The 23,388-nt window shown below is 40.8% G+C and overlaps 1 protein-coding gene across 3 annotated transcripts in view; it reads right to left on the bottom strand.

Moving 5' to 3' along the window:
• Window positions 1–9,529: 9,529 nt before the first annotated feature.
• ZNF143 (zinc finger protein 143) overlaps window positions 9,530–23,388 on the bottom strand; it is a 57,964-nt gene continuing 44,105 nt past the window's right edge. For all 3 annotated transcript variants that reach the window (XM_037522641.2, XM_037522642.2, XM_037522644.2), the window contains exons 13-16: window positions 21,615–21,763; window positions 18,563–18,724; window positions 11,211–11,357; window positions 9,530–10,060 (exon numbers count right to left, since the gene is read on the bottom strand). In XM_037522641.2, coding sequence (XP_037378538.1) covers window positions 9,977–10,060; window positions 11,211–11,357; window positions 18,563–18,724; window positions 21,615–21,763 — 542 coding nt within the window. In that variant the 3' untranslated portion in view covers window positions 9,530–9,976. The remainder of the gene's footprint in view (window positions 10,061–11,210; window positions 11,358–18,562; window positions 18,725–21,614; window positions 21,764–23,388) is intronic.

The following is a 23,388-nucleotide window of genomic DNA, read 5'->3' as shown; positions in this document are numbered from 1 at the left end:
TGCCTGTTCTGCTCCCCACTCTGTCTCTGGTGAATCCTCTCGCCTCCCCCCACCTCTAGCCTACATCCCAGCTCTTGTATGCATAAATAAATAAATATTTTTTTTTAAAAAAGACATGTTGGTCAATTTTTTTCACTTAAATACCAAATAATATGCTAAAATAAGCTCAACTGTCTTTCTTCATCTTCACTGCTATCTTTCCCTTTCCCTTAATGCTAGTTCTCTCAGCAAAACTCACCTTACTTCAACCTGCTCTGTTACCAACTGCCAGTTGGCCCCAGGAATCCAGATCTCAAGCTAGAATGTGGTAACTCCTACCACTCAGGTATAGATTAGATTTCTCTACCCTGTCACTTGCCTTAATACCCTCTGATGAAAACCATTGTTTGACCGTTTCACCACATGTTCATCAGCTCACCCTAATACAGTATAATCATATCCATTTCTTTCTTAGAGGATTAAATATAAGACTAGCATTGTCCCTTACAGGAGTGATAATAAATGTATGTACTTCTAATTATAGCAATGTTGCTTGAGAATAATCCACACTTGTTGATGACTTTATAGTCAGTGAATGGAATAAATGACTCCTTATGTCCCCAAAATAAGTTTAATTTAATGACAGTTGAGTTAGTGTACAACAGGGGGAATAATCAAATCAGAACAGATAGTATCAATATAATAAGAACTTGAAAAGTATAATTCAGAGAAAGTGACTGATCAAAAGCTTGTATTTTAGTGAAATAGATATCATTTCTTGTCATGCCTAATTAATCGTTAAGGACTGTTAAATAGTATTTTTATTTATCCTTCTAGCATTTATGTAAGGTAGATCAAGGGCAGATTTCATCGTATTCTTTAGTTATGACTACAGCAATGCTATGAATCATGAATAAAAAGTTTGAGGATCTAAAATGTTTATTCAATTTCTGCTTGGGATCTTCAGCTACAAGAGATCATGCTAAGGTACTTAAAAGTTGTCCTCTAGACTGTACCCCAGTTCTTCTATGCAAAAATAAACAAAATCTTTTTTTTAAAATTCATTTTAATAGACTTTGTTTTTTGGGTTTTTTTTTAAAGATTTATTTTATTTATTTATACAAGCACTGGGTACAGTCAGAAGCACAGGAGGGTGGGAGAATTCACCAGAGCCAGGGCGGGGAACAGAGCAGGCAGATGGACAAAGTACATTGCTGAAGGGAGCAGCCGGTGGCAGGAGAGGTCTGCGCGCCATGTGGGACCCTTGCCAGGCGGCCGGGGATCAAACTGGCGCTGCAGAGGCCGTGGGCAGCTTCGCAACCCAGCGCTCAACCGCAGAACCACCGGGGAGGCCCCTAAACAAAATCTTTTTAAAAAAAAATAAGTTGTGTCTCTGCACACATAAAACCATGGCCATAGCCAGCCTTATTAGTGAAAGAAGCCTTCAGTCTACTCAGTTATCTCAATCTTTACCATGACAGTCTACTGCAGTTAGGCCCGTGCAAATGATACCAACTTCTAGACTATCCCAAGAAATAATACTGAGTACTGTCCACGTGGTTCCTAGATAAGAGGAGTTCTCAACCAATATATTAAAATTTATAGCTCTGTAAAGCAATTAACCAAAACATAATGCTTCTTATTTGCTTTTTTCATAACTCCTTTCTACTAGAACAGAACCAGGTAGCCCCATTTTCTCCAATATTCCATTTTTTTTCTCCTTTACAGAGACACAAAGGGCTACTTGTCTCTATATTCGTCATCAGTTTCAGTAATTCACTGCAAAGGTCACTTCATAAAAATGTTGTAAACAGGAAGAATTGTAAGTAAGTGCCCAACAGAATGCCAGTGCTCAATATACATTCTGGTAATTGATTAATTGCCTCACCTCTTGGGTTTAGTGGCTTACACAGGAAATAACCTGGATGACCAGGAAGACTGCCAGTTGTTTGCTGGCCGCCAGGTGATTATTTAAACCAGCTTTGTTCAGATTACTGCATCACAAAAGATGTGATGACGCTTCCCCCATGAGGTCAGGAGCTCTGTCTCATTAGGGAAGAGAAAGGAGATAAGGCAGACATCCCATGCTGGTCTTTTGTGTAGCAACAGGCATGTGTTTGGGTATTGCTATGTTGTGATGACTCAGTGGTGAGTCAGTTTTAAAGTTCTGTAAAAGGCCTTGTTCAGCTCAGACAAAATTGCTAGATGAGCTCATCCAGCAGCTGGTTGGGTAGAAAACACCCAGCAGTGTAGATACAATCAGCTGATTGGTGGTGTAAATGTGTACAAAGAAAAACATACTGGGGAGGATGAACTAGTTCTTGAGTGCAGAAATCAGCCCTACTTGGCATCATCTACAGAGCGCATGCTATGTTAAATAACATCAACGTCCACCATCCTACCTGCTGCCTCTTACCTTAATACAGATGAGGGCTTTTTCTCTGTGCTGCCAGCGCTCTCGTAAACATGGTGAATTTTCCTAAAACCTGTTGGATTTTGTATAAGAAGTGTGGTAATCATCAATCCCACAAAGTGACACAGTACAAGAACATGATTCTCTGTATGCCCAGGGAAAACAGACTTATGATGGGAATCAGAGTGGCCCTGGTGGGCAAACTAAGCCAATTTCCTGGGAATAGGCTATAGTTACAAAGAAGATTGTGCTGAGACTTAAATATACTGGGGCCAACTGCAGGTCTAAGAGAAAGTTGCCAATCAACAAATGCAAATGGGAGGAATTAAAAAAAGAAATTCAGGCCAAGTGGTCCTGTTCTAAGCATCCCCTTTTGTTTATTATGAGGACAATAACAACTAGAGGTTGCATTTACTTCAACAACAACAAAAATACAAGACCAAATATAAGAAATGTCCTAAGTACTACAAAGAGCTTGGGTGCTTTTGAGGGAAGTGAGAAAGATATAGTGCCACTTATATCTTTATACAGTGTAAAGCCAGATGCTTTATATATTGTTTAATCTTTACAGGAAGCCTCTAAAAGAGAGGTTTTCTTTTTTTTAATGGAGGTAATTTTTTTTTAAAGATTTATTTTATTTATGCATCCAAGAACTGGAGTATAGGCCAGAGATGTGGGGGTGGTGGTGAGAGATTCACTAGAGACAGAGTGGGGAGCAGAACAGGTAGATCCACTGAAATACACCGCTGAGGGGAACAGTGGGAGAGACAGGAGAGGTCTGTTGCCCCATGTGGGTAACTCCGGGTCTGGGGATGGATTCATGCTGCAGTGAACTTATGCCCCAGTAGCTAGTGATAGCTTGATGTGGCTGGCAATAGCTTGATAGCACTGAGATTTTAACCCCTGGCCACCAGGGAGGCCCTTGAGATGGTGTTTCTGAGATTGTTACTGTTAAAAACACTAGCTAGTTCTGCCCAGGAAGAATGAGGTGAGGTGAGGGTGAGAACTAACTGGGAGACTTGATGAAGGCAGGGTGGCTGCCCCCAGTTGGTGTGCCAGACTAGTACGCAGTGTCTGCAAGGACAGCAGGGCATGCTCTATGTTATGCATAAGGGGAGTAGGTCCAGAGAGTTAAACTTGCACCTTTATGTTTTTGTTTTACCATAAAGCCCACATGTATTTTAAGTTCTAAAGGGAGGGAGGATAAAAAAATTTCTAAAATTAAGGGGAATGTTCACAAAGATTGACATTATCCTGTGTTATGGAGGACATGGAGAAATGTATTTTTGTCTACTATGAGGATGGATGTAAATTGGTATTTTAATTGTGGGGTTTTTTTTTGGTAAAGGTTTTATTTATTTATTTATACAAGCACTGGGTACAATCAGAAGCATGGGAGGGTGAGAGAATTCACCAGAGTCAGAGCAGGGAACAGAATAGGCAGACGGACGAAATACACTGCTGAGGGGAGCAGCGGGCTCAGCAGGAGAGGTCTGCGCACCATGTGGGACCCTCGCTGGTGGCCGGGGATTGAACCGGCACTGCAGAGGCTGCGGGCAGCTTCGCAGCCTAGTGCTCAACCGCTGTACCACCAGGGGAGGCCCTTAATTGTTTTTAAGATTTATTTATTTATGTATACAAGAGCTGGGGTACCCGCCAGAGATGTTGGGGGGAGGGTGAGAGGATTCACCAGAGACAGAGCGTGGAACAGAACAGGTAGACTGACCAGAACAGGCAGACTGACGGAAGCACACTGCTGAGGGGAGCAGCGGGTGAGTCAGGAGAGGTCTGCTGTGCCATGTGGATAGCTCCCTGTCTGGCAGGGGATCGAACTCGTGCTGCAGAGGCTGCGAATTGCTTCATAGTGCAGTGCTTAACCCCTTGTGCCACCAGGGAGGCCCCTAAAATGGTATTTTTAAATGATCATTTCAATATATTCTGTTACAATTTAAATGTTTATATGTTTTGACCTAGAAATTGTACTTAACCATTGGTGCAGTTTGCAAAAATATGTAAAAGAATGTTTAACACACTAGCAAGCTGGCTGTGTATCTGAGGCATACAGCAGGGGAGGAGGAGGGAGAGGGGTCAACACAGGGGAGGGAAGAGCACAAGGGACTGTGCTGATGGATCCCGGACCTATGTTGGTAGGAGAATTATGGGGATACACCTAGGGGAGAAATCAAATATTGCCAAAAAATTCACAGCAATGTAAGACTCTCTCTCGCTCTCTTTTTATATATATATATATTATATAATATATATATCTGTCTATATATATATAATCCTCTCTATTTCTATATCTATATATGAATATGAATATATATATGAATATGAATGCTTAACACTGTATTAGTTCACTCAAAGAGTAGTTAATGAGATTTCCCTGTGGGCTGGGCCCCCTTCTAAACCTTCACAACACAGCAATGAAGCGAATGAAATATCTGAGTTCTCTGGTGAAGACAGACAATATCTAAGGAATTGAATGTACAAAAAATATCAAGTAGTGATAAGTGCTCTTAAAAAGGGGGTTAATGGAGTGAGAAGTAGTAAAGGATTGGCAAAAAGTTCTACTTTAAATAGCGTGGTAGAGGAAGGCCTTTCTGAGGAGGTGGTTTTTGAGCAGGAACCTGAATGAAGGGTGGTAATCAGCCAGCTGGAGATCTGGCAGTAGTATGTTTAAGGCGTTACTTAAAATACCAAAAATTGGAAGCCACCCAAATGTCCATTTAAATATTAAGTAACGAGAGTTTGCAAGATGAGTAGGGATATATACATGTACATAGTGAAAGGGTACCTAACACATTAAAATATAATAAATTTGAACTTCTAAGTGCAGCATAAAAGGCTTCTTATCCCTGGTTACCAGCTTCAGAACACTAACTTAGCCAGGAACACAGTTTGAGGGGTAGGATTGCTCACCACGCACCTGCCAATGGCGACTAGATCACCTGCCTTCCCTGCTAGGTCATTTTTAAGCAACCAAGACTTAAGTATTTCATGTGCATCCTGATTCCCACCCGCTACAACCAAGCTCTGCTGCTCTGTAGACCAATTGTTAGAAACAACACAAGAGCACAGAAAAATGACAAATATTAGAGAGATACACAGGGCCTCCCTGGTGGCTCAAGAGGTTAAGTCGCAGCACTGTAAAGCTATCCACAGCCACTGCAGCATGAGTTCGGTCCCTGGCCAGAGAGGTGACCCACATGGCGCAGCAGAACTCTCTGTCTCACCCGCTGCTCCTTTCAGCAGTGTATTTCAGTCAATCTGTCTGTTCTGCTCCCCACTCTGTCTCTGATGACTCCCCTCACCTCCCCACCTCTGGCCTGTACCCCAGTTCTTGTATGCATAAATTAATAAGTCTTTTTTAAAAAAGATTCACAAAATGTATTCTGTGCTCTTGTATAATTTCTAACAATATTTCTATTGGTTATTTTGGATTTCTAGGTATACCATCATATAATTGATAATAATTATTTTCTTCTTCCTAGTACTTCTGGCTCTTATTATGTTCATTATCTAAATGCATTCACTCCCCTTCCAGAACAACACTAAATAACAGGAGAGGTGTTCAATGGCCAATTAGCTCAGTTGGCTAAAGTATGGTGCTAGTACTAGGAGAGGTGGTGTGTGTCCTTGTCTAATTCCTGACTTTAATGGCGATTTTTTAAAGATTTATTTATTTATGCATACAAGAACTGGGGTGTAGGCCCAATGCGGGGGGTGAGAGGATTCACCAGCGACAGCGTGGGGAGCAGAACAGGCAGATCGACTGAGATACACTGCTGAGGGGAGCAGCGGGCAAGGCAGGTCTGCTGTGCTATGTGGGTTGCTCCCTGGCTGGCTGGGGATCGAACTGGTGCTGCAGTGGCTGGTGAAAGCTTGATAGCTCTGTCTTTAATGCCTATGCCACCAAATCAACCAATAGCCTTTACCATGAAACTGTAGAGTATAATGCAGAATACCAAATACTGCCAGCCACCTGCCCATTCATTAGGACCGAGCTTAGAAGTGTTGAATGTCACTAGGAATAAATGGCTGGGATTTGGGACTTTTTAGGCCTGGCAGAGTGATTTGCCCTATAAGTCCATGTGTGAGAATAATATTTAGTTCCACCCTATAGTCACAAGAATTGTAGCAGGCATCTTAGGACTGAATCTAAGATGCCCTCAGAAGTATTTCTTTGGTTTATGCTTGTTATAAAACCAAAAGTCGTTGTCAGACTGGACAAAACTAGTGTCCCAGATCTGCTGTGGGCATTCCCTCCTTAGTGTCATTCCCACAGACTTGAGTAGGCATCAGGTCTTCCCATAACTTACCCTGTTTCCTCCTAACATGAAATGACTTCCTTCAGGGTTAGAGAGACCAGGCACAGCTGGTTGATTTGGTTTAGGTGATGGAGCCAGGGATATGTGTTGTGGTTGGCTCCTGAAACTCCATGGTGCCTCCTGCTGGTGACCTGCCCCCAACATCTTTCATAGCGCCTTTTGTTCCTTAGCTAGTTCCTTTACGATTTGAAAAGTACCCACAAATTTTCACTAGCTTCACGATAATCCGCTTTTCTATTGTTCCTGGTTTTTTGTTTAAAAGAACATGAGGCAATTTTGGTATATCTGAAGAGCCTTAAGGCAGTAGGGAAACCACTTGCCTGATCAGTTTTTTCTGGGTGAAAAAACATCTGGTAAGTGTACAAGATGCTCCCAGCAGGGACCTATTGCCTTTTTTTGCCCTCTTCAGCACAAAAGCCCAGGAGCAGAGCTTTCGCATTTTAAAGATAAGGCAACCCCCTCTGAGCCTCAGAGATTTTACCTCTTTGCTTTTTCATAGAAATTGTAGCATTTGTCTGGAGGGTGCTGGGACTGATTCTGTAACCCAGGTTAGAGTTGTTTCCCACATCCCTTTCTTAGGCTGGGGCTGAGGGTAGGGTTTGGGGGAGGTGCTTAGGCTTGTGGAGAGCTTTTGGAAACCTGTGAGTCCTGGGAAAATCCTGCAGAAGACAGGTAAAAATAGAGCAAAAACCCCATTTTCTTTCACCTGAATGCAGAAAAGTGAGCAGAAAAAGCTTTTGCCAGATAATTTTCATTTTAACTACTCACGCAGTTATCCTGAATCTTGAACGTTCTTTAGTCTTTAGAACCCTAGACTAGTCTTTAGAACCCCAGACTAGCTTTACTAGCAACCATCCGCACATCAGCTGGTCTTCCCTGAAGGAAATATGCCACCTCCTTCGGTTTTTCATGTCCCATTCCAGAAAGACAAGTAGGGAACAAACCAGCAGCCTGCCTCTGCCCTTTTTTCTGGGGCACTAGGAAAGCATGTTCTTTTGATCTGATGGATAATCAGGCCTACCAGCACATTCCAGCTTAGCCCTGCTCAAGTCATCTGGCAAAGATCTGGATGAAGGGAGAAATATCCTGGAATCTGAGTAAGAGCAGGTCAATAACTTACGTCTGGAAAGCACAGCTGGTCTGGTAGGCCCAGTGGAGCGCCTGGTCGGCTGGTAGGAGAGGGCTGCGAGGCTGGAGTACCACCCCGACTTCACTCATTGTTCTTCCCCTACCCCACATTGCCAGCCCCTCTCTGAGCCTCAAGAGACTTAGGTGTGTATTTAAAGGTCTGTCAAGAATGAAAATTGGATCTGTGGGAGATTAAGACTTTTTTTTAAGATTTTATTTATTTTTGCATGAAGAACTGGGGTGTAGGGCAGAGGTGTGGGGGAGTGAGAGGATTCACTAGAATGGGGAGCAGAACAGGAAGATCCATTGAACACACTGCTAAAGGGAGCAGGGGGTGAAACAGGAAAGGTCTGCCATGCTAAGTGGGTCAGCTCCCTGGCCGGGGATTGAACCCAGGTATTGGAAGTGGGCCATCTCAGCGGTAGCGCTGCTGACTCAACCCCTAGGCCACCAAGGAAGCCCAAGACCTTTCCTAATGTATATGTATCTATGAAGGCCTTTGAAGGGGAAGTAATGGACCCCATGCCTAAGCTTGAACAGTTTCCCATTTTCAGTGACTAAAGTCATGACCCTTTTCAGCAAAGACTGAAGAATCTGATCAAAGATAACATTTATATTAAGTAAAATGGCTCAACACATTTTCATTTCTACTGTAAAGCTTGAAAGGATAGTCACATTTCGGTTCTCTGGCAAACAAAATACAGTGAACACCACTGGAGGAAAGTGTTACAAGACAACCCTTGACCCTCACCCAGCCCCCCACCTTCACCTTGTTGGACCCTATGCTGAATTTCTGATTTTAGACAGGTTTTTCAAGTGGCCAGCTCATTAAGCAATCAAGAATTGCCTGTATTCATCTCCATCATCTCCGCCACGTTATCATCCGATGAGTCAGTGGTGTTGTGAAAAAAAACACTGGATTTGGGAGTAAGAAAGTCTGAATTTCCAACTCTTCATCTTTCCTCTTCATAGCTATGTCTTGGGCAAGATACTTAACCTCTTTGGATCTTCCGTTTCCTTATGTAAAAATGGGGATTGTAAATCCCATATATCCTACAAGATTGTTGAGTACATAAAACTAGACAAGAAAGTGCTTGCTTTGTGCTCAGTACACTATATACTCTCAATGTAGGTGTGCTGAGTTGTAATCCATTGATTTGTGTTATTTTCTGCAACATTTCCTCCAACCCCATACCACTTTAAAAAAACAAATATAAAGGTAACATTTAAAAAAATTGCTGTATTCAAAATTAATAAAACTTTAGAGTAAATAAACTTTAAAACAAAAGTACATAAGCAAAATAAATAACTTACACCAACCCACTAACCTAATTTTCAGAGTAAAGACATTTCTAATTACAGAACCGTCATCCTGGGCTCCAGCCTGTGGTCAAACTTTGATAGTTCATTATTTTAAAAAAACAGTAACAAAACACTGAACACTAAGTAAAATTTTTAACAAAACCAATGCACTGGATTTAACTTTTTAATTTTAAATAACCAAACTTTGTAATTTTATACATAATCCAACATAATGCTAATATAATTAGCATTTCAGCTTCAAGAGTTGGTATTTAACAGGGATGTGAAACTATGATGAATAGTCTTCAAACCATGAGATACAAATAAAAATGGGCAAGCATACAGTAGAGCAAAAACTGCAGACATTCTACTAACAGGGAAATATCTGAAGGCTTTACATCCTTTATTATCCATGATGGCTTTTGGAATTGATTGCCTGACGTATAGAACCTTTGACATTTTAGATTTAGCCTTTATTATTTCTTTTATAGCATGTTAAAAATCCATCATAAGACTCTGTAAGACTTTGTTGATCTTGCATGTCAACTGTAGGAGTTTGCAATCTGATAAAAGAGTAACATGAAAATTTACTGTATTGCCCTAATTTCATATTTTCTTGTACACAACGAATCAGTTTGGGACTCTACTCCAAGGATTATGTACACAAAAGTGTCAAGAATAAAATTTCTCCACTCTTGCATAAAAATGTGTACAGTGTGTTAGGAATGGAAAGCTTCGAATTGTCCTGGGCCCGGGTGCCATGGGTCTCTGCTGCCTGAAGATGAAAGACTTCTCTTGTTTTATTGCTCTCTTATGCTGAGGATTAATCATCCAATCCTGGTGTTTCTCCTTGTTGGATCCTGGATGCTATTCTGATGGCTTCTTCCAGAGATGGCTGTTCTCCAAGCTGAAATAGGCACATATACAAAGCCACAGTCAAGATAATGCCAAAGAAATATTACAGTTGCCCCTCTTGTCAACAGGGGATATGTTCTAAGAACCCTACTAGATGCCTAGAACTGCTGATAGTACCAAATTCTAAGTATACTATGTTGTTTCTTAAACATACATATCTATGATAAGGTTTAATTTATAAATTAGGTACTGTAAGATATTAACAACAATAATAATCAATAGAACAATTTTAACAATATACTGTAATTAATAAGTTATATAAACATGGTCTCTCAACATAATCTTAATTCTACATAATATTTTCAGACTGCAGTTGACTGAACCACAGATATAGGGGCTACTATCTATGTCAGAAGTAAAATTTCCCTCTGTAATTCTGACACCTCGGCTTGTTAACCTACTATGGCTGATCCATCATTAAGAGCACAAAATCAAATTCCAACAGGATGAGAATAATGCAGTTTCTTTATTTAGGGTTTTGAAAATCTTCACACATTCAAGAGACAAAAGACGTTCATCTTGGCCAAGGGAGATATTTAAAGAGCTTCCTGAGTCTTAAATGTCTATGCCCATAAACTAAACTATATTAAAACCAATGATTGGCATTTTCTTGAGCATGTTATCACATTTTTTCAAGTGAATATGAGAGCAACAACTTTCTTCAGAAAGAGGTAATCTACACTTAGCATCTAGGCTTCTAGATTCTCTGCTTAAATATAAAGACTTCCCATATAAAGGCTTCTTCTTAGTCTTCTGACAATCCCCACTGTAAAATAGGGCTGTACAGTGATTCTTAGAGGACTCATTCAGGGTGTATCTCTACGCTAGGTTAATTTTCAAGGAATAGCTCTTAAGAGCATTATAGAATCCTTCCTAATTGACTTTTACTTTGAGAGTAAAAATGGCTGGTCGGGTGCACATAGGAATATGTGGCAGAAGCTTTATGTTTCTTGCTATAAATTACCCTAGAGTGTGCAAAGACAATAGAGAACAAAGTGTTAGGCTCTTTGAGTCTACTTCCTTCAAAACACAGCAATTTCCTTAAAGTAGCTAGGTGATAAAGATTATTCAGTAAAGGTTATGTGTGAAGCACAGTGTACAGGATTTAGAGCTAGAGACAGAGCAGTTGCTGTTATACTCACTTGAACTGCAATCTGGGTGCCGTTGGATGTTGCCACTAAGGTCAAAGGTCTAGTTTCTGTGGTTACTAAATGATGGCTATGCTGCTGGTGCCCCATTTCTGATGAGGCAGTATGGAACGCTGCCAAGTCCTGAGCCACAATTGCAACCTGAAGCAAAACAAAAAATTCACAGATGAAGAATTAAAAGTAAGATTTAAAAAGGTTAAAACATTTAATGTAAATTTGTATCTTCCAATGCAAAAGAAAAAATTCCCTTTAGACCATGTATGTGAAGAAGCCTAAACTTTGGGGCCTCCCTGGTGGTGCATGGGTTAAAGTCTCAGCACTATCAAGCTATTTCCAGTCACTGCTGCAATATGACTTCAATCACTGGCCAGAGAGCTAAACCACATGGCATAGCAGACCTCTCCAGTCTTGCCCACTGCTCCCCTCAGTGGTGTGTTTCAGTAGATTTGCCTGTTCTGCTCCCTACTCTGTCTCTGGTGAATTCTCTCACCCCCACATCTCTGGATTATACCCCAGTTCTTGTATGCATAAATAAATTAAAAAAAAAAAAAAAACGAGAAAGAGACTTTTTTATTTGTGGAAGTTGAGCTCAGAAAGAAGAGACTTATTTAGGTTATTAAGTAAAATAGAGCAGCGGCCACTGGAGAAGTGGATCTGCTAAACCAGATTCCATTAATCAAGTAAACAAGAATGTACCTAGAGATTCTATATTACCTTTTAGTGGCTGCTTGGGAAATTACACATGTGGACTAGTTCACATTTCAGATGTCTATTTATTCCTGAGTTTGGATCAATGGTAAACAATATCCTATTTTCTCCTATTTACAGGTTGCATTTAAAATTAGATTTCTAAAAATAAATAAATAAAATTAGGTTTCCTTCTAACTTGGAAAACTGATAGGATCAGTCCAATTACTAAGAAATAACAACATATCTTGCTATATTAATTTTCCTTTTTTTAAAAAGATTTATTTGTTTATGCATATAGGAGCTGGGGTGTAGGCCAGAGGTGCAGGGAGTGAGAGGATTCACCAGAGACAGAGTGAGGAGCATAACAGGCAGATCTACTGAAATACACTGCTAAGGGAGAAGCTGGTGAGACAGGAGAGGTCTGCTGCACCGTGGGTCAGCTCCCTGGCTGGGGATCTAACTTGTGCTGCAGTGGCTCTGGATTGCTTCATAGTGCTAAAACTTAACCCTTCGCACCACCAGGGAGGCCTCCTACTAATTTTCTATTTTAGACTCCATGGGATCTAAAAGTCGAAGGGGTTGAAAGTGCTTGTGTGACTCTGTTTTTGGTATGACTCTTGGGAGAACTTTTTGGCACTTTCATAGAAGTTAAATATACCTCTTCTTTTTGACCTAGCAATTCCATGAATACGTATTTATCTAAGAGAAATAAGATCATTTGTCTACAAACTTGTACTAGAATTTTTACTGCTACCTTATTCATAATAATCAAAAGCTAGAAACACCACAAATTCTCAACAAAGGGGTAAATGTTGAACAAATTTTGGTATATTTCTACAATAAAATACTACTCAGCAATTAAAGATTTATTTATTTATACAAGCACTGGGTATAGTCAGAAGCACAGGAGGGTGGGGGAATTCACCAGAGCCAGAGCAGGGAGCAGAGCAGGCAGAGTGACGAAGTACACTGCTGAGGGGAGCAGCGGGCGCAGCAGGAGAGGTCTGCGTGCCTTGTGGGACCCTCGCCTGGTGGCCGGGGAGCAGCCGGGGATCGAACCAGCGCTGCAGAGGCTGTGGGCAGCTTCGCAACCCAGCACTCAACCGCGGCGCCACCGGGGAGGCCCCTACTCAGCAATTAAAAGAGAATGAATTACATGCTATGCACAATAAATCTCCAAAATATTATGTGAAATAAAAACTCCAAATACAAAAGAGTTCATCTGGTTGTTCTATTTATGCAAAATTCAAGAATAGATAACGTAATCAGAACAGTTGTTGCCTAAATGATGAGGACTAACAGGAAGGGATCATGAGGGAACTTTTTAGGGTGGTGAAAATCTACATCTTGTTTGGGGTGATTATATGAATGTGTATTTTTTTTAAGCTTTTGTTTTTATTTATTTATGCATAGAAGAACTGGGATGAAGGCCAGAGGTGGGGGACGGAGGGGGGAGTGAGAGGATTCACCAGAAACAGAGTGGGGCACAGAACAGGTGGATATACTGAAATACACTGCTGAGGAAGGGGAGAAATGGGCCAAATAAGAGAGATCTGCTGTGTCATGTGGGTTAGCTCCCCAGCTGGGGATCAAACACAGGCTGCAGTGACTTGAGATAGCTTGATAGCACTCACTGAGACTTTAACCCCTGTGCCACATGGGAGGCCCTGAGTGTATGTGCTTTTTTTGTTTTTTTTTTTGTTTGTTTTTTTAAGATTTATTTATTTATGCATACAAGAGCTGGGGTACAGGCCAGAGATGCGGGGGGGTAAGAGGATTCACCAGAGACAGAGTGGGGAACAGAACAGGCTGACTCACTGAAATACACTGCTGAGGGGAGCAGCGGGCAAGAAGGGAGAGGTCTGCCTCACCATGTGGGTTGCTCCCTGGGTGGCCGGGGATCGAACTTGTGCTGCAGAGGCTGCGGATTGCTTCACAGTGTGGTGCTTAAACCCTTGTGCCACCAGGGAGGTCCCTGAATGTATGTGTTTTACAACAGAATTGTAAACTTAATATCTGTGCACTTCACTGCACATAAATTTTATCTCAGCTAGGAAAAATCAGATTGTAGGCTAATATGAAAAATATATTCAACCTTGTTAGTGATCAAATGAAAAGAAAAAGAGAAGTTAACTTTTGCTTGTGAATCATGCACATATTAAAAAAAACCTCAATGCTAGCAAGTATACAGTGAAACAAGAAAGCTTTTAGATTCATGGTACAATTGTTAAAACTTTCTGGAAAATAATTGGAAAATATGGTGCAAGAAGCTTAAAATAGGGCCTCCCCGGTGGCACAGCGGTTGAGCGCTGGGTTGCGAAGCTGCCCGCAGCCTCTGCAGCACCGGTTCGTTCCCCGGCTGCTCCCCGGTCACCGGAGGAGGGTCCCACATGGCGCGCAGACCTTTCCTGCCACCCGCTGCTCCCCTCAGCAGTGTACTTCGGTCCTTCTGCCTGCTCTGCTCCCCGCTCTGGCTCTGGTGAATTCTCTCACCCTCCTGTGCTTCTGACTGTACCCAGTGCTTGCATAAATAAATAAATAAATAAATAAATAAATAAATCTTAAAAAAAAAAAAAAAAAAGAAGCTTAAAATAACTTATGCCATTAATTTAACAGTTCCATGACTAGAACATTTCTTTTTCTTTTTTTTTTTTAAATAATAAATTTTATTGTTATATTCCCCATACAATTGCAGCCCCCCCATTCTGACCCCAATCCCTCCCCTCCTGCCCCCACCCCCCTAAAAGTGTCTCTGGTTCATAGTTTTTTGTTGATTTTGATTTTCACTTTCTTAAAGTTATTCATTTTCCTGGTCCCTTATTTAAGTTTTCTAGATTCCTGTTATGAGTGAGACCATCCGGTATTTTTCTTTTTCTTTTTGGCTTATTTCGCTGAGCATGATCCCTTCCAGCGCCATCCATGTTGCTGCAAATTGCATGTGTTTATCTTTTTTGAATGCTGAGTAATATTCCATGGTATATATGTACCACATCTTCTTGATCCAGTCATCTATTTTTGGGCATTTGGGTTGTTTCCAAAGCTTAGCTATTGTAAACAGTGCTGCTATAAACATAGGGGTGCAGGTGCTCTTTGGAATTGATGTTTCTGTGTCTTTTGAGTAAATACCTAGGAGTGGAATTGCTGGATCATATGGAAGTTCTATGCTTAGTAGGTCCAGAAATCTCCACACAGCTTTCCATAGTGGTTGGACCAGTTTGCACTCCCACCAGCAGTGCAGGAGAGTTCCTTTTTCTCCACACCCTCGCCAACATTTGTTGTTGCTAGTTTTTTTAATATGTGCCATTCTCACTGGTGTAAGATGGTATCTCATGGTAGTTTTGATTTGCATTTCCCTGATGACAAGTGATGTTGAACATTTTTTCATATGCCTGTTGGCCATTTGCATTTCCTCTTCAGAGAAGTTTCTTTTTAGCTCTTCTGCCCATTTTTTGACTGGATTATTTTCTTTGTTGTTGTTGAGTCTCGTCAGCTCTTTGCAGATTTTTGTGATCAGTCCTTTATCATTAGTGTTGGGTGCAAAAATGTTCTCCCAGTTGGTGGGGTTTCTCTTTGTTTTTGTTATTGTCTCTTTTGCTGTGCAGAAGCTCTTTAATTTGACGTAGTCCCAGCTGTTTATCTTTGCCTTCACTATCACTGCTTTGGGTGATGTGTCTGTAAAGATGTCTTTGATGTGCAAATCACGTAGTGTTTCGCCTATATTTCCTTCTATATATTTTATGGTTTCAGGTCTTATGTCTAGTTCTTTAATCCATTTTGAGTTGATTTTTGTGTATGGTGTGAGGTAGTGGTCAAGCTTCATTCTTTTGCATGTAGCGACCCAGTTTTCCCAGCACCATTTATTGAACAAACTTTCTTTGCTCCAATGCATAGTCTTTGCTCCTTTGTCAAAGATTAGTTGACCATAAATCTGTGGGTTTATTTCTGGATTTTCTATTCGATTCCATTGGTCTGTATGCATGACTAGAACATTTCTAGGAAGATAATCAGAGGCTTGTACAATGAATTATTTATGTAGAATAAATTAATAAATTATGATGTTCCCATTTGATAATTATTTTATAAATATTAAAAATCCTTTAAAAGGGGGCCTCCCTGGTGGCACAGGAGTTAAGTCTCAGCACTATGAAGCCATCTCCAGCCACTGCAGCCTGAGTTAGATGCCGGCCAGGGAACTGACCCACATGGCACAGTAGACCTCTCCTGTCTTGCCCGCTGCTCCCCTCAGCTGTGTATTTCAGAAAATCTGCCTGTTCTGCTTCCCACTCTGTCTCTGGTGAATCTTCTCACCCGCCGCATGCCTCTGGCCTACACTACAGCTCGTGTATGCATAAATAAATAAATCTTTTTAAAAAATCCTTTAAGAAACGTATAATTGGTATGAGAAAGTGTTCAGAATGTAGCGTTAGGTATTTGACAAGTACAGAAAATTACATTATCATCCTAACTTTGTTTATACATGCACACACACAGAAAAAAGATTTATTAAAGACAGGTTTCCTCACTACCCAAAAAGTAGAATGTCTCTATTTAGTATGATTTAGTAGCTTATTTTGGGGGTCTGGAAATGCTTGAAAAAATTTCAGTATAAATTAATGGTAATAATGTTCCCAATACCAAAAATAACTTACCAAATTAGAACAAATAGAAACATTCTACTTTTGAATAGCAGGGTAAACTTGTAGCCCTAAATATTCAGACTAGTTATTTTAACTAGCTTTAACAGCTTTTTAGAGAGTGTCTATTTTCAATTCTCCTGGCTATATACCTAATTATACCTTATCCCCCTACTCCCCTCAATAAAGCAACCCAAGCACTAGTTTTCAGTCTGTCTTATAGAATGGTCTCACCTAATCAGTTTTGCAGTTATTTTCATGACTCTAGGATTCCTGGATGGGTTTATAGCCCAGCTTGGATAAATATACCTTATACCAGTTATAGTTGCAGGTCTGGAATGATAGTTGCCCTAAAGCAAACATTCTTATGTAGCTTATCTATAACCTGTGGTGTAGGAAAATTCTCTGGAAAGGAGGCTTTTAGGGCTGGAATGAAGCCAGGCAACTTTCAGCAGCTAGGGACCTCACAACAGGGGTGGGGGTTTCACTTGAGAACTAGCCACACTGAATACGGTATGGTAGCTGCAGTGAAACTCAACACTGTTTTTAGCATAGTACTAGAACAGTTTTTAAATGTATTTAATGCAATTTATTTAAGAGAAATGAAAAATTAAGCTATAATGAGATACATCAGATTGGCAAAAATCAGAAAGTATGCTATCAATATATTGACTATGCTTGAAGGGGAAGAAGCACTGTCAATCCCAAAAGGGAGGTGTGGCCAACACTTAATACAGTTGTTTTTTTTAAGATTTATTTTTATTTATTTATGCACAGAAGAATTGGAATGTAGGCCAGAGGTGTGGGAGGTGAGAGGATTCACCAGAGACAGATGGGGAGCAAAACAGGTGGATCCACTGAAATATACTGTTAAAGGGAGCAACAGGTGGGACAGGAGAGGTCTGCTGCGACATGTGGGTTAGCTCCCTGATAGCTTGCTAGTGCTAAGACTTTAACCCCTGCTCCACCAGGGAGGCCCCAATACTGCAGTTTTACAAACACATATATTTTTTCACCCAGAAATTGTACTCCAGGATTTATCTATCAGATAAACTCCCACACATGGTTATATACTGTTTGAAGCAGCAAAAGATTTTAAGGATATAACATGTCCATCAGTGGAATATGATACAGCTTTAAAAGAAAATGAGGATACTACATAATGCAAGGTTTTCTAGATGTACTATTAAATTCAAAAGAAAAAAAAAAAGGACACAAAACAGTATAGTTTACTACCCTGAAAAAGGAGGGGAAGGGAGAGGACTATTTATTTGGATTCATTTGTATACGTTTAATGAATTCTTGGAAGAATACACAAGAAACTAATAATAGCGGATTCTATCTATAGGGGCTGAAACGGATGGAGGTGGGGTGGAAGAAGACTTTTCATTGCATACCTGTATATACTTTTTGACTTCTGAAGCATATGATTACAGATTCAAAAAATTATATAAATTTTGCAAATGTAATTTTCCTAAGTATCTGATGATGATGATTGGAAGAGTTACCATTAATGAACACTAAATACATACTTGTGCATTATCTTATTCAATACTTAGTCTTTTTTAAAAAAAGATTTATTTATTTATGCACACAAGAGCTGAGGTGTAGGCCAGAGGTGTGGAGAGGTGAGAGGAGGAAGATCCACTGAAATAACACTGCTGAAGGAGCAGTGGGCGAGACAGGAGAGGTCTGCTGCGCCATGGATAGAATTGCTGGGGATAGAATTGCTTGCTGGGGATAGAATTGGTGCTGCAGTGGCTGCCATAGTGCTGAGACTTAATGCCTTGCGCCACAAAAGGGGGCCTCCCAACTTTTGTCAGTCTTATCGGGTAGATGTAGCAACCACTCCTATTTTTACAGATGAGGAAAAACTGAGTATCAGATGGTTATATGACAAAGAAGCTGTAAATTGGGATTCAGTCCTAAATTTGTGTGTTTAACTGCCATATCACATGGTACATCTATGTAACACTTCTGATACTGATATATGTATTGATGTAAAAGAAAAAAAGTAATTACCTGTTGCCCTTCTGTACCCTCAGCAGTAACCATAGCAACAGAGTGTGTTCCCGCTGAAGAGATAACTGCATCATGAGTAGGGACTGTGATGGGAGTGCCATCCTGCGTTACCATTGTGATCGTATTGCCAATGGCTTGCATATCAGCTTGAGATATGTTGACCTGCAATATAACGCATTTTCACAAGTCAGTCGATTTATCTTATTATACTTGGGAATCTTTATTCAGGACAAGGCCTAATTCTTGTGTAAATGTACTTTGTTGAAGCAAATAAGCGATGATGAAATAAACTCAGGCAGAGGTCATCAGAATAACTAGTACTTTTTAAATGCCTTTCCTCCTCTCTATCTCTACAGCCAATTCAGACGCTTATTTTTTCTCTCACATCTGACTTTCCACAATACAACTTCTTTCCAGTTATCCAGTCTAATCCTTTTCTAATCATCTTCTAGTGCAACACCTCCAAACAAGATAAACTGCCTTATATTCCATGCTTAAATTCTTAGTGACTCATTCCCCATCCCCACAGTTCAGACTTCTTACATAGCATTCATGACCTTTCATGATCTGGCCTTTAATAGTTTCTCTAGACTCATTTTCCACTATTTCCAGCCAGTATCCAGGAACTCCAGCTACAACTAATCATTTGCAGTCCCACAGTGTCATATTCTGCTAATATCTTCATGACTTGGACCTTCCTGGCATATTCACATTTCTTCAGGATCCAAAGGAATGGCAATTCTCTGCAAGGGCCTCCAAGATTCGTTTAGGGAGAATCTTGGAGAATTTACTCCTTTCTCCAGGCTGCCACAGCACATTACATATTCTTTCTTTTTTTTTTTTTTTTAAAGATTTATTTATTTATTTATACAAGCACTGGGTATAGTCAGAAGCACAGGAGGGTGAGAGAATTCACCAGAGCCAGAGCGGGGAGCAGAGCAGGCGGACTGACAAAGTACACTGCTGAGGGGAGCAGCGGGCGGCAGGAGAGGTCTGTGCGCCATGTGGGACCCTCCTCCGGTGGCCGGGGAGCAGCCGGGGATCGAACCGGCACTGCAGAGGCTGCAGGCAGCTTCGCAACCCAGTGCTCAACCACTGCGCCACCGGGGAGGCCCCACATTACATATTCTTATTGCATGCCCATCATTATGAGAAATAATTGTTCATTTTAGGAATGTCTTTCTCCTACTGGACTACAATACCATCCTTCCTGTACTCCCCACACAAAGTCTACCAAAATGTCTTGTGGGAAGGTGCTCAATAAATGTTGGTTAGTTGACTAAAGGAATGGAAGAGAAATCTAATTCCTGAAAGAAATGGAATGGTTATGTCTAGAGAAAATATAACATTGGGAGGGGGGAAAATAGCTGTGTTAGAACGTGTAAAGAGGGGAGTACATTCAGTTCATATGGTCAGAGAGGAGTCATGAGCAGATGACATAGAAGTAGGTTCTAGTCTGATAAACACTAGAATTATCTAACAATGGAACAAGTTGCCTCTTTTTTTTTTTTTTGAAATTTTGTTGATACTTGTCTTTTTTTTTTTTTTTTCCAGATTTATTTATTTATTTATACAAGCACTGGGTACAGTCAGAAGCGCGGGAGGGTGAGAGAATTCACCAGAGCCAGAGCGGGGAGCAGAGCAGGCAGAAGGACCAAAGTACACTGCTGAGGGGAGCAGCAGGCAGCAGGAGAGGTCTGCGTGCCATGTGAGACCTTCCTCTGGTGGCCAGGAAGCAGCCGGGGATCGAACTGGGGCTGCAGAAGCTGCGGGCAACTTCGCAACCCAGCGCTCAACTGCTGCGCCACCGGGGAGGCCCACCTCTTTTTTTTTTTTAAAGATTTATTTATTTATGCATACAACAACTGGGGTACAGGCCAGAGGTACAGGATGTGTGTGTGTATGTGAAGATTCACTAGAGACAGACAAAATGGGGAACAGAACAGGCAGATTGACTGAAATATACTGCTGAAGGGAGCAGTCAGTGGGTGAGATGGGAGAGGTCTGCTGAGCCATGTGGGTCAGCTCCCTGGCTGGGGATTGAACTCATGCTGTGGTGGCTGCCTATGGCTTCATAGTGCTGCATTTAACCCCTTGCGCCATGAGGGAGGTCCCCAGTAAATATGTTTAATATTTCATCTTGATTGCCAATCAGTAGACAGAGTACTGTGTGGAACTAGTGATGTCAAATGTGAAAGGGAGGAGATGAACAGGATGGTACAAGTGCTTTGTATTTTCCAATCCTGAATATGTTCTGCCTCTTAATTACTAATATCAGCATGTCAATAAGAAAAAGGATTAATTCATGGAAGATTAATCATGGAAGGTAAAGCTCTGAGACAAATGGGTAAGGAGGGGGTTCTCTGTGGAAAAGGTAGATAAAAGAGGATAAAGAATCCCATATGCCTATTTTTACCAGGTACTAAGTTAGAACTTAAAAATTAAGTCAAATCTGAACTATTTTAGGATAGTGGCATCTAGAAAACCCTCAAAACTTTGACTGTCAGAGAACTACCATTACTCCTCCTGGGGAAATCAAGATAACTGTTCTACTAACTCTGTGAAATTCTAGTTGAGTGGAACCCCCATGGTTCCACCTAAGGAGAAAGCAACCTTTGGAGATTTTACAGGTTTCCCCATAAGTGATTTCCTAGGATCTTTTAATCATCACCTCAATCAAGCTTCTGCTGATTTCTCAATCTCACCTCCTAGCTCTAATGCCATCCCTTCTTTGAGAAGTATTTCACATAGATCAATTACTTTTCAAACTCTCAGTGTCACCGTGATTCTGACATTCACCAACTCAGCTTTGAATTATACCAAAATCTGAATTCTATACTCTCAAACTTTCTCTGCTAATCTGTTTGCATGTCATCCCTTTCAGCAAACTATTGAAAAAAACTTCAGGAGATCTAGCACTGCCTACAAGCTCAAATTCAAACTTTGAGCCCTGATAGTCAAAGCTTCCCTCCATTGGGACCCAACTTGCCTTTCAAGTCAAGTTTCAAAAAAAAAAAATGATTTAACTCTTTGGCTTTTAGTAAATACTTACATGCTGAGTCCCATCCTGGGATATGAGTGTAACTTGCTGACTCAAACCAGACTGGGTTACTGTGGCTACTTGTGTAGATACAACATCATCCCCTTCCACACCTGTAACATACGTGATCTGGGACCCTTTAAGAACATCTTCACCTTGACCTGTTTAAAAAAAAATGAATCATTTACTTGCCAACCCAGCAAGCTGCTTAGAAAAGAGTTTAAAATTACAGAGAAATTTATACAAATGAAAATGGTTTCAAGCACCTTCTTCTGATTCCCCTAACTCCACTTTTTAAAAATTATTTATTTATTTATTTACAGTTTTTGACAAAGTACACTGCTTCTTAGAGCTTTTTAACTTTTTTAAAAATTATTTATTTATTTATTTTTAAAAGGATTTATTTAGTTATGCATACAAGAACTGGGGTACAGGCCAGAGGTGTGGGGGGTGAGAGAATTCACCAGAGACAGAGTGGGGAGCAGAACAGGCAGATCGACTGAAATGCACTACTGAGGGGAGCAGCAGGCGAGTCAGTAAAGGTCTCCTGCACCATATGGGTTGCTCCCTGGCCGTGGATCAAATTCGTGCTGCATTGCCTGCAGCAAGCATCATAGGTTGCGTCTTTTTTTTTTTTTTTTTAATTTTTCCCCACCATCATTCCTTACATACTCTTTTTTTTTAAAGATTTATTTATTTATACAAGCACTGGGTACAGTCAGAAGCGCGGGAGGGTGAGAGAATTCACCAGAGCCAGAGCGGGGAGCAGAGCAGGCAGAAGGACCGAAGTACACTGCTGAGGGGAGCAGCGGGCGGCAGGAGAGGTCTGCGCGCCATGTGGGACCCTCCTCCGGTGGCCGGGGAGCAGCCGGGGATCGAACCGGCGCCACAGAGGCCGCGGGCAGCTTCGCAACCCAGCGCTCAACCACTGCGCCACCGGGGAGGCCCTCCTTACATACTCTTTGACTCTTAATCCCTTCCCCTCCTAGTCTCAGAAACCTCATCTATTTATATCCACTAATTTTTAAAAGGATTTTACTTTGTTAAACCATTCACTATATAAATTTCCAGTATTTGTCTTTTTCATTCTGACTTGCTTTACATCTTAACCCCTTCCTGTGCCACCAGGAAGGCCCTCCCTTACCTCCACTTTTGCAGAGCTAAACTAAATCAAAAAAGAACAAACCAAATCTTTCCATATGAAATTTAAGTGTTCTAATTTTGGAAGGCCTCTTTCATTCTTGGAGTAATTATGTGATACTGTGCATGTTGGGGCAGGAGATGGGGGGAATATACAGGAAGACTGAGGGGCAAATACCTTTCAATATGGCTAGTAAGCACTACGTCTTTGTAGTCACTTAAGAAGCTGTTAAAAATGATTTTAAAAAAATGATAAGACAATCCTCATAAACATTAACCTCACAAACTGGAATGGTGTGTCAACATAACCTACTAAGTTACTTACTCTTTAACACAAGTGACTGATTGCAAGACATTAGCACACAATGACATCATTGTGTAAAGACAATAAATAGCACATTATCTGGGGGTAAGGTTAATAATTTAATAAGTGACAAAACAAGAACCCCTATCTCCTTCTTTATTTCATAAAGAACCAGTAAGTAAACAGCAGTTTCAACAAGTCCATCACTTGGCAACCAGGAAGAGCATTGATCCTTTTCTTCTATGACTTTCCATCTCCCACAAAACCAGAGAGAGGGTTTTTTCAAAGAAGGACTTAATTTGCGAGTTTAAAGTACTTCTCAAAGTTAGTAGTTGGTGCATG

Source organism: Talpa occidentalis, unplaced genomic scaffold (assembly GCF_014898055.3).
Source record: "Talpa occidentalis isolate TD23 unplaced genomic scaffold, MPIMG_talOcc4v2.1 talOcc4.3, whole genome shotgun sequence".
Taxonomy (NCBI): domain Eukaryota; kingdom Metazoa; phylum Chordata; class Mammalia; order Eulipotyphla; family Talpidae; genus Talpa; species Talpa occidentalis.
Note: the sequence above shows the minus strand (reverse complement) of the source record. Positions and strands in the feature narration are given on the sequence as shown.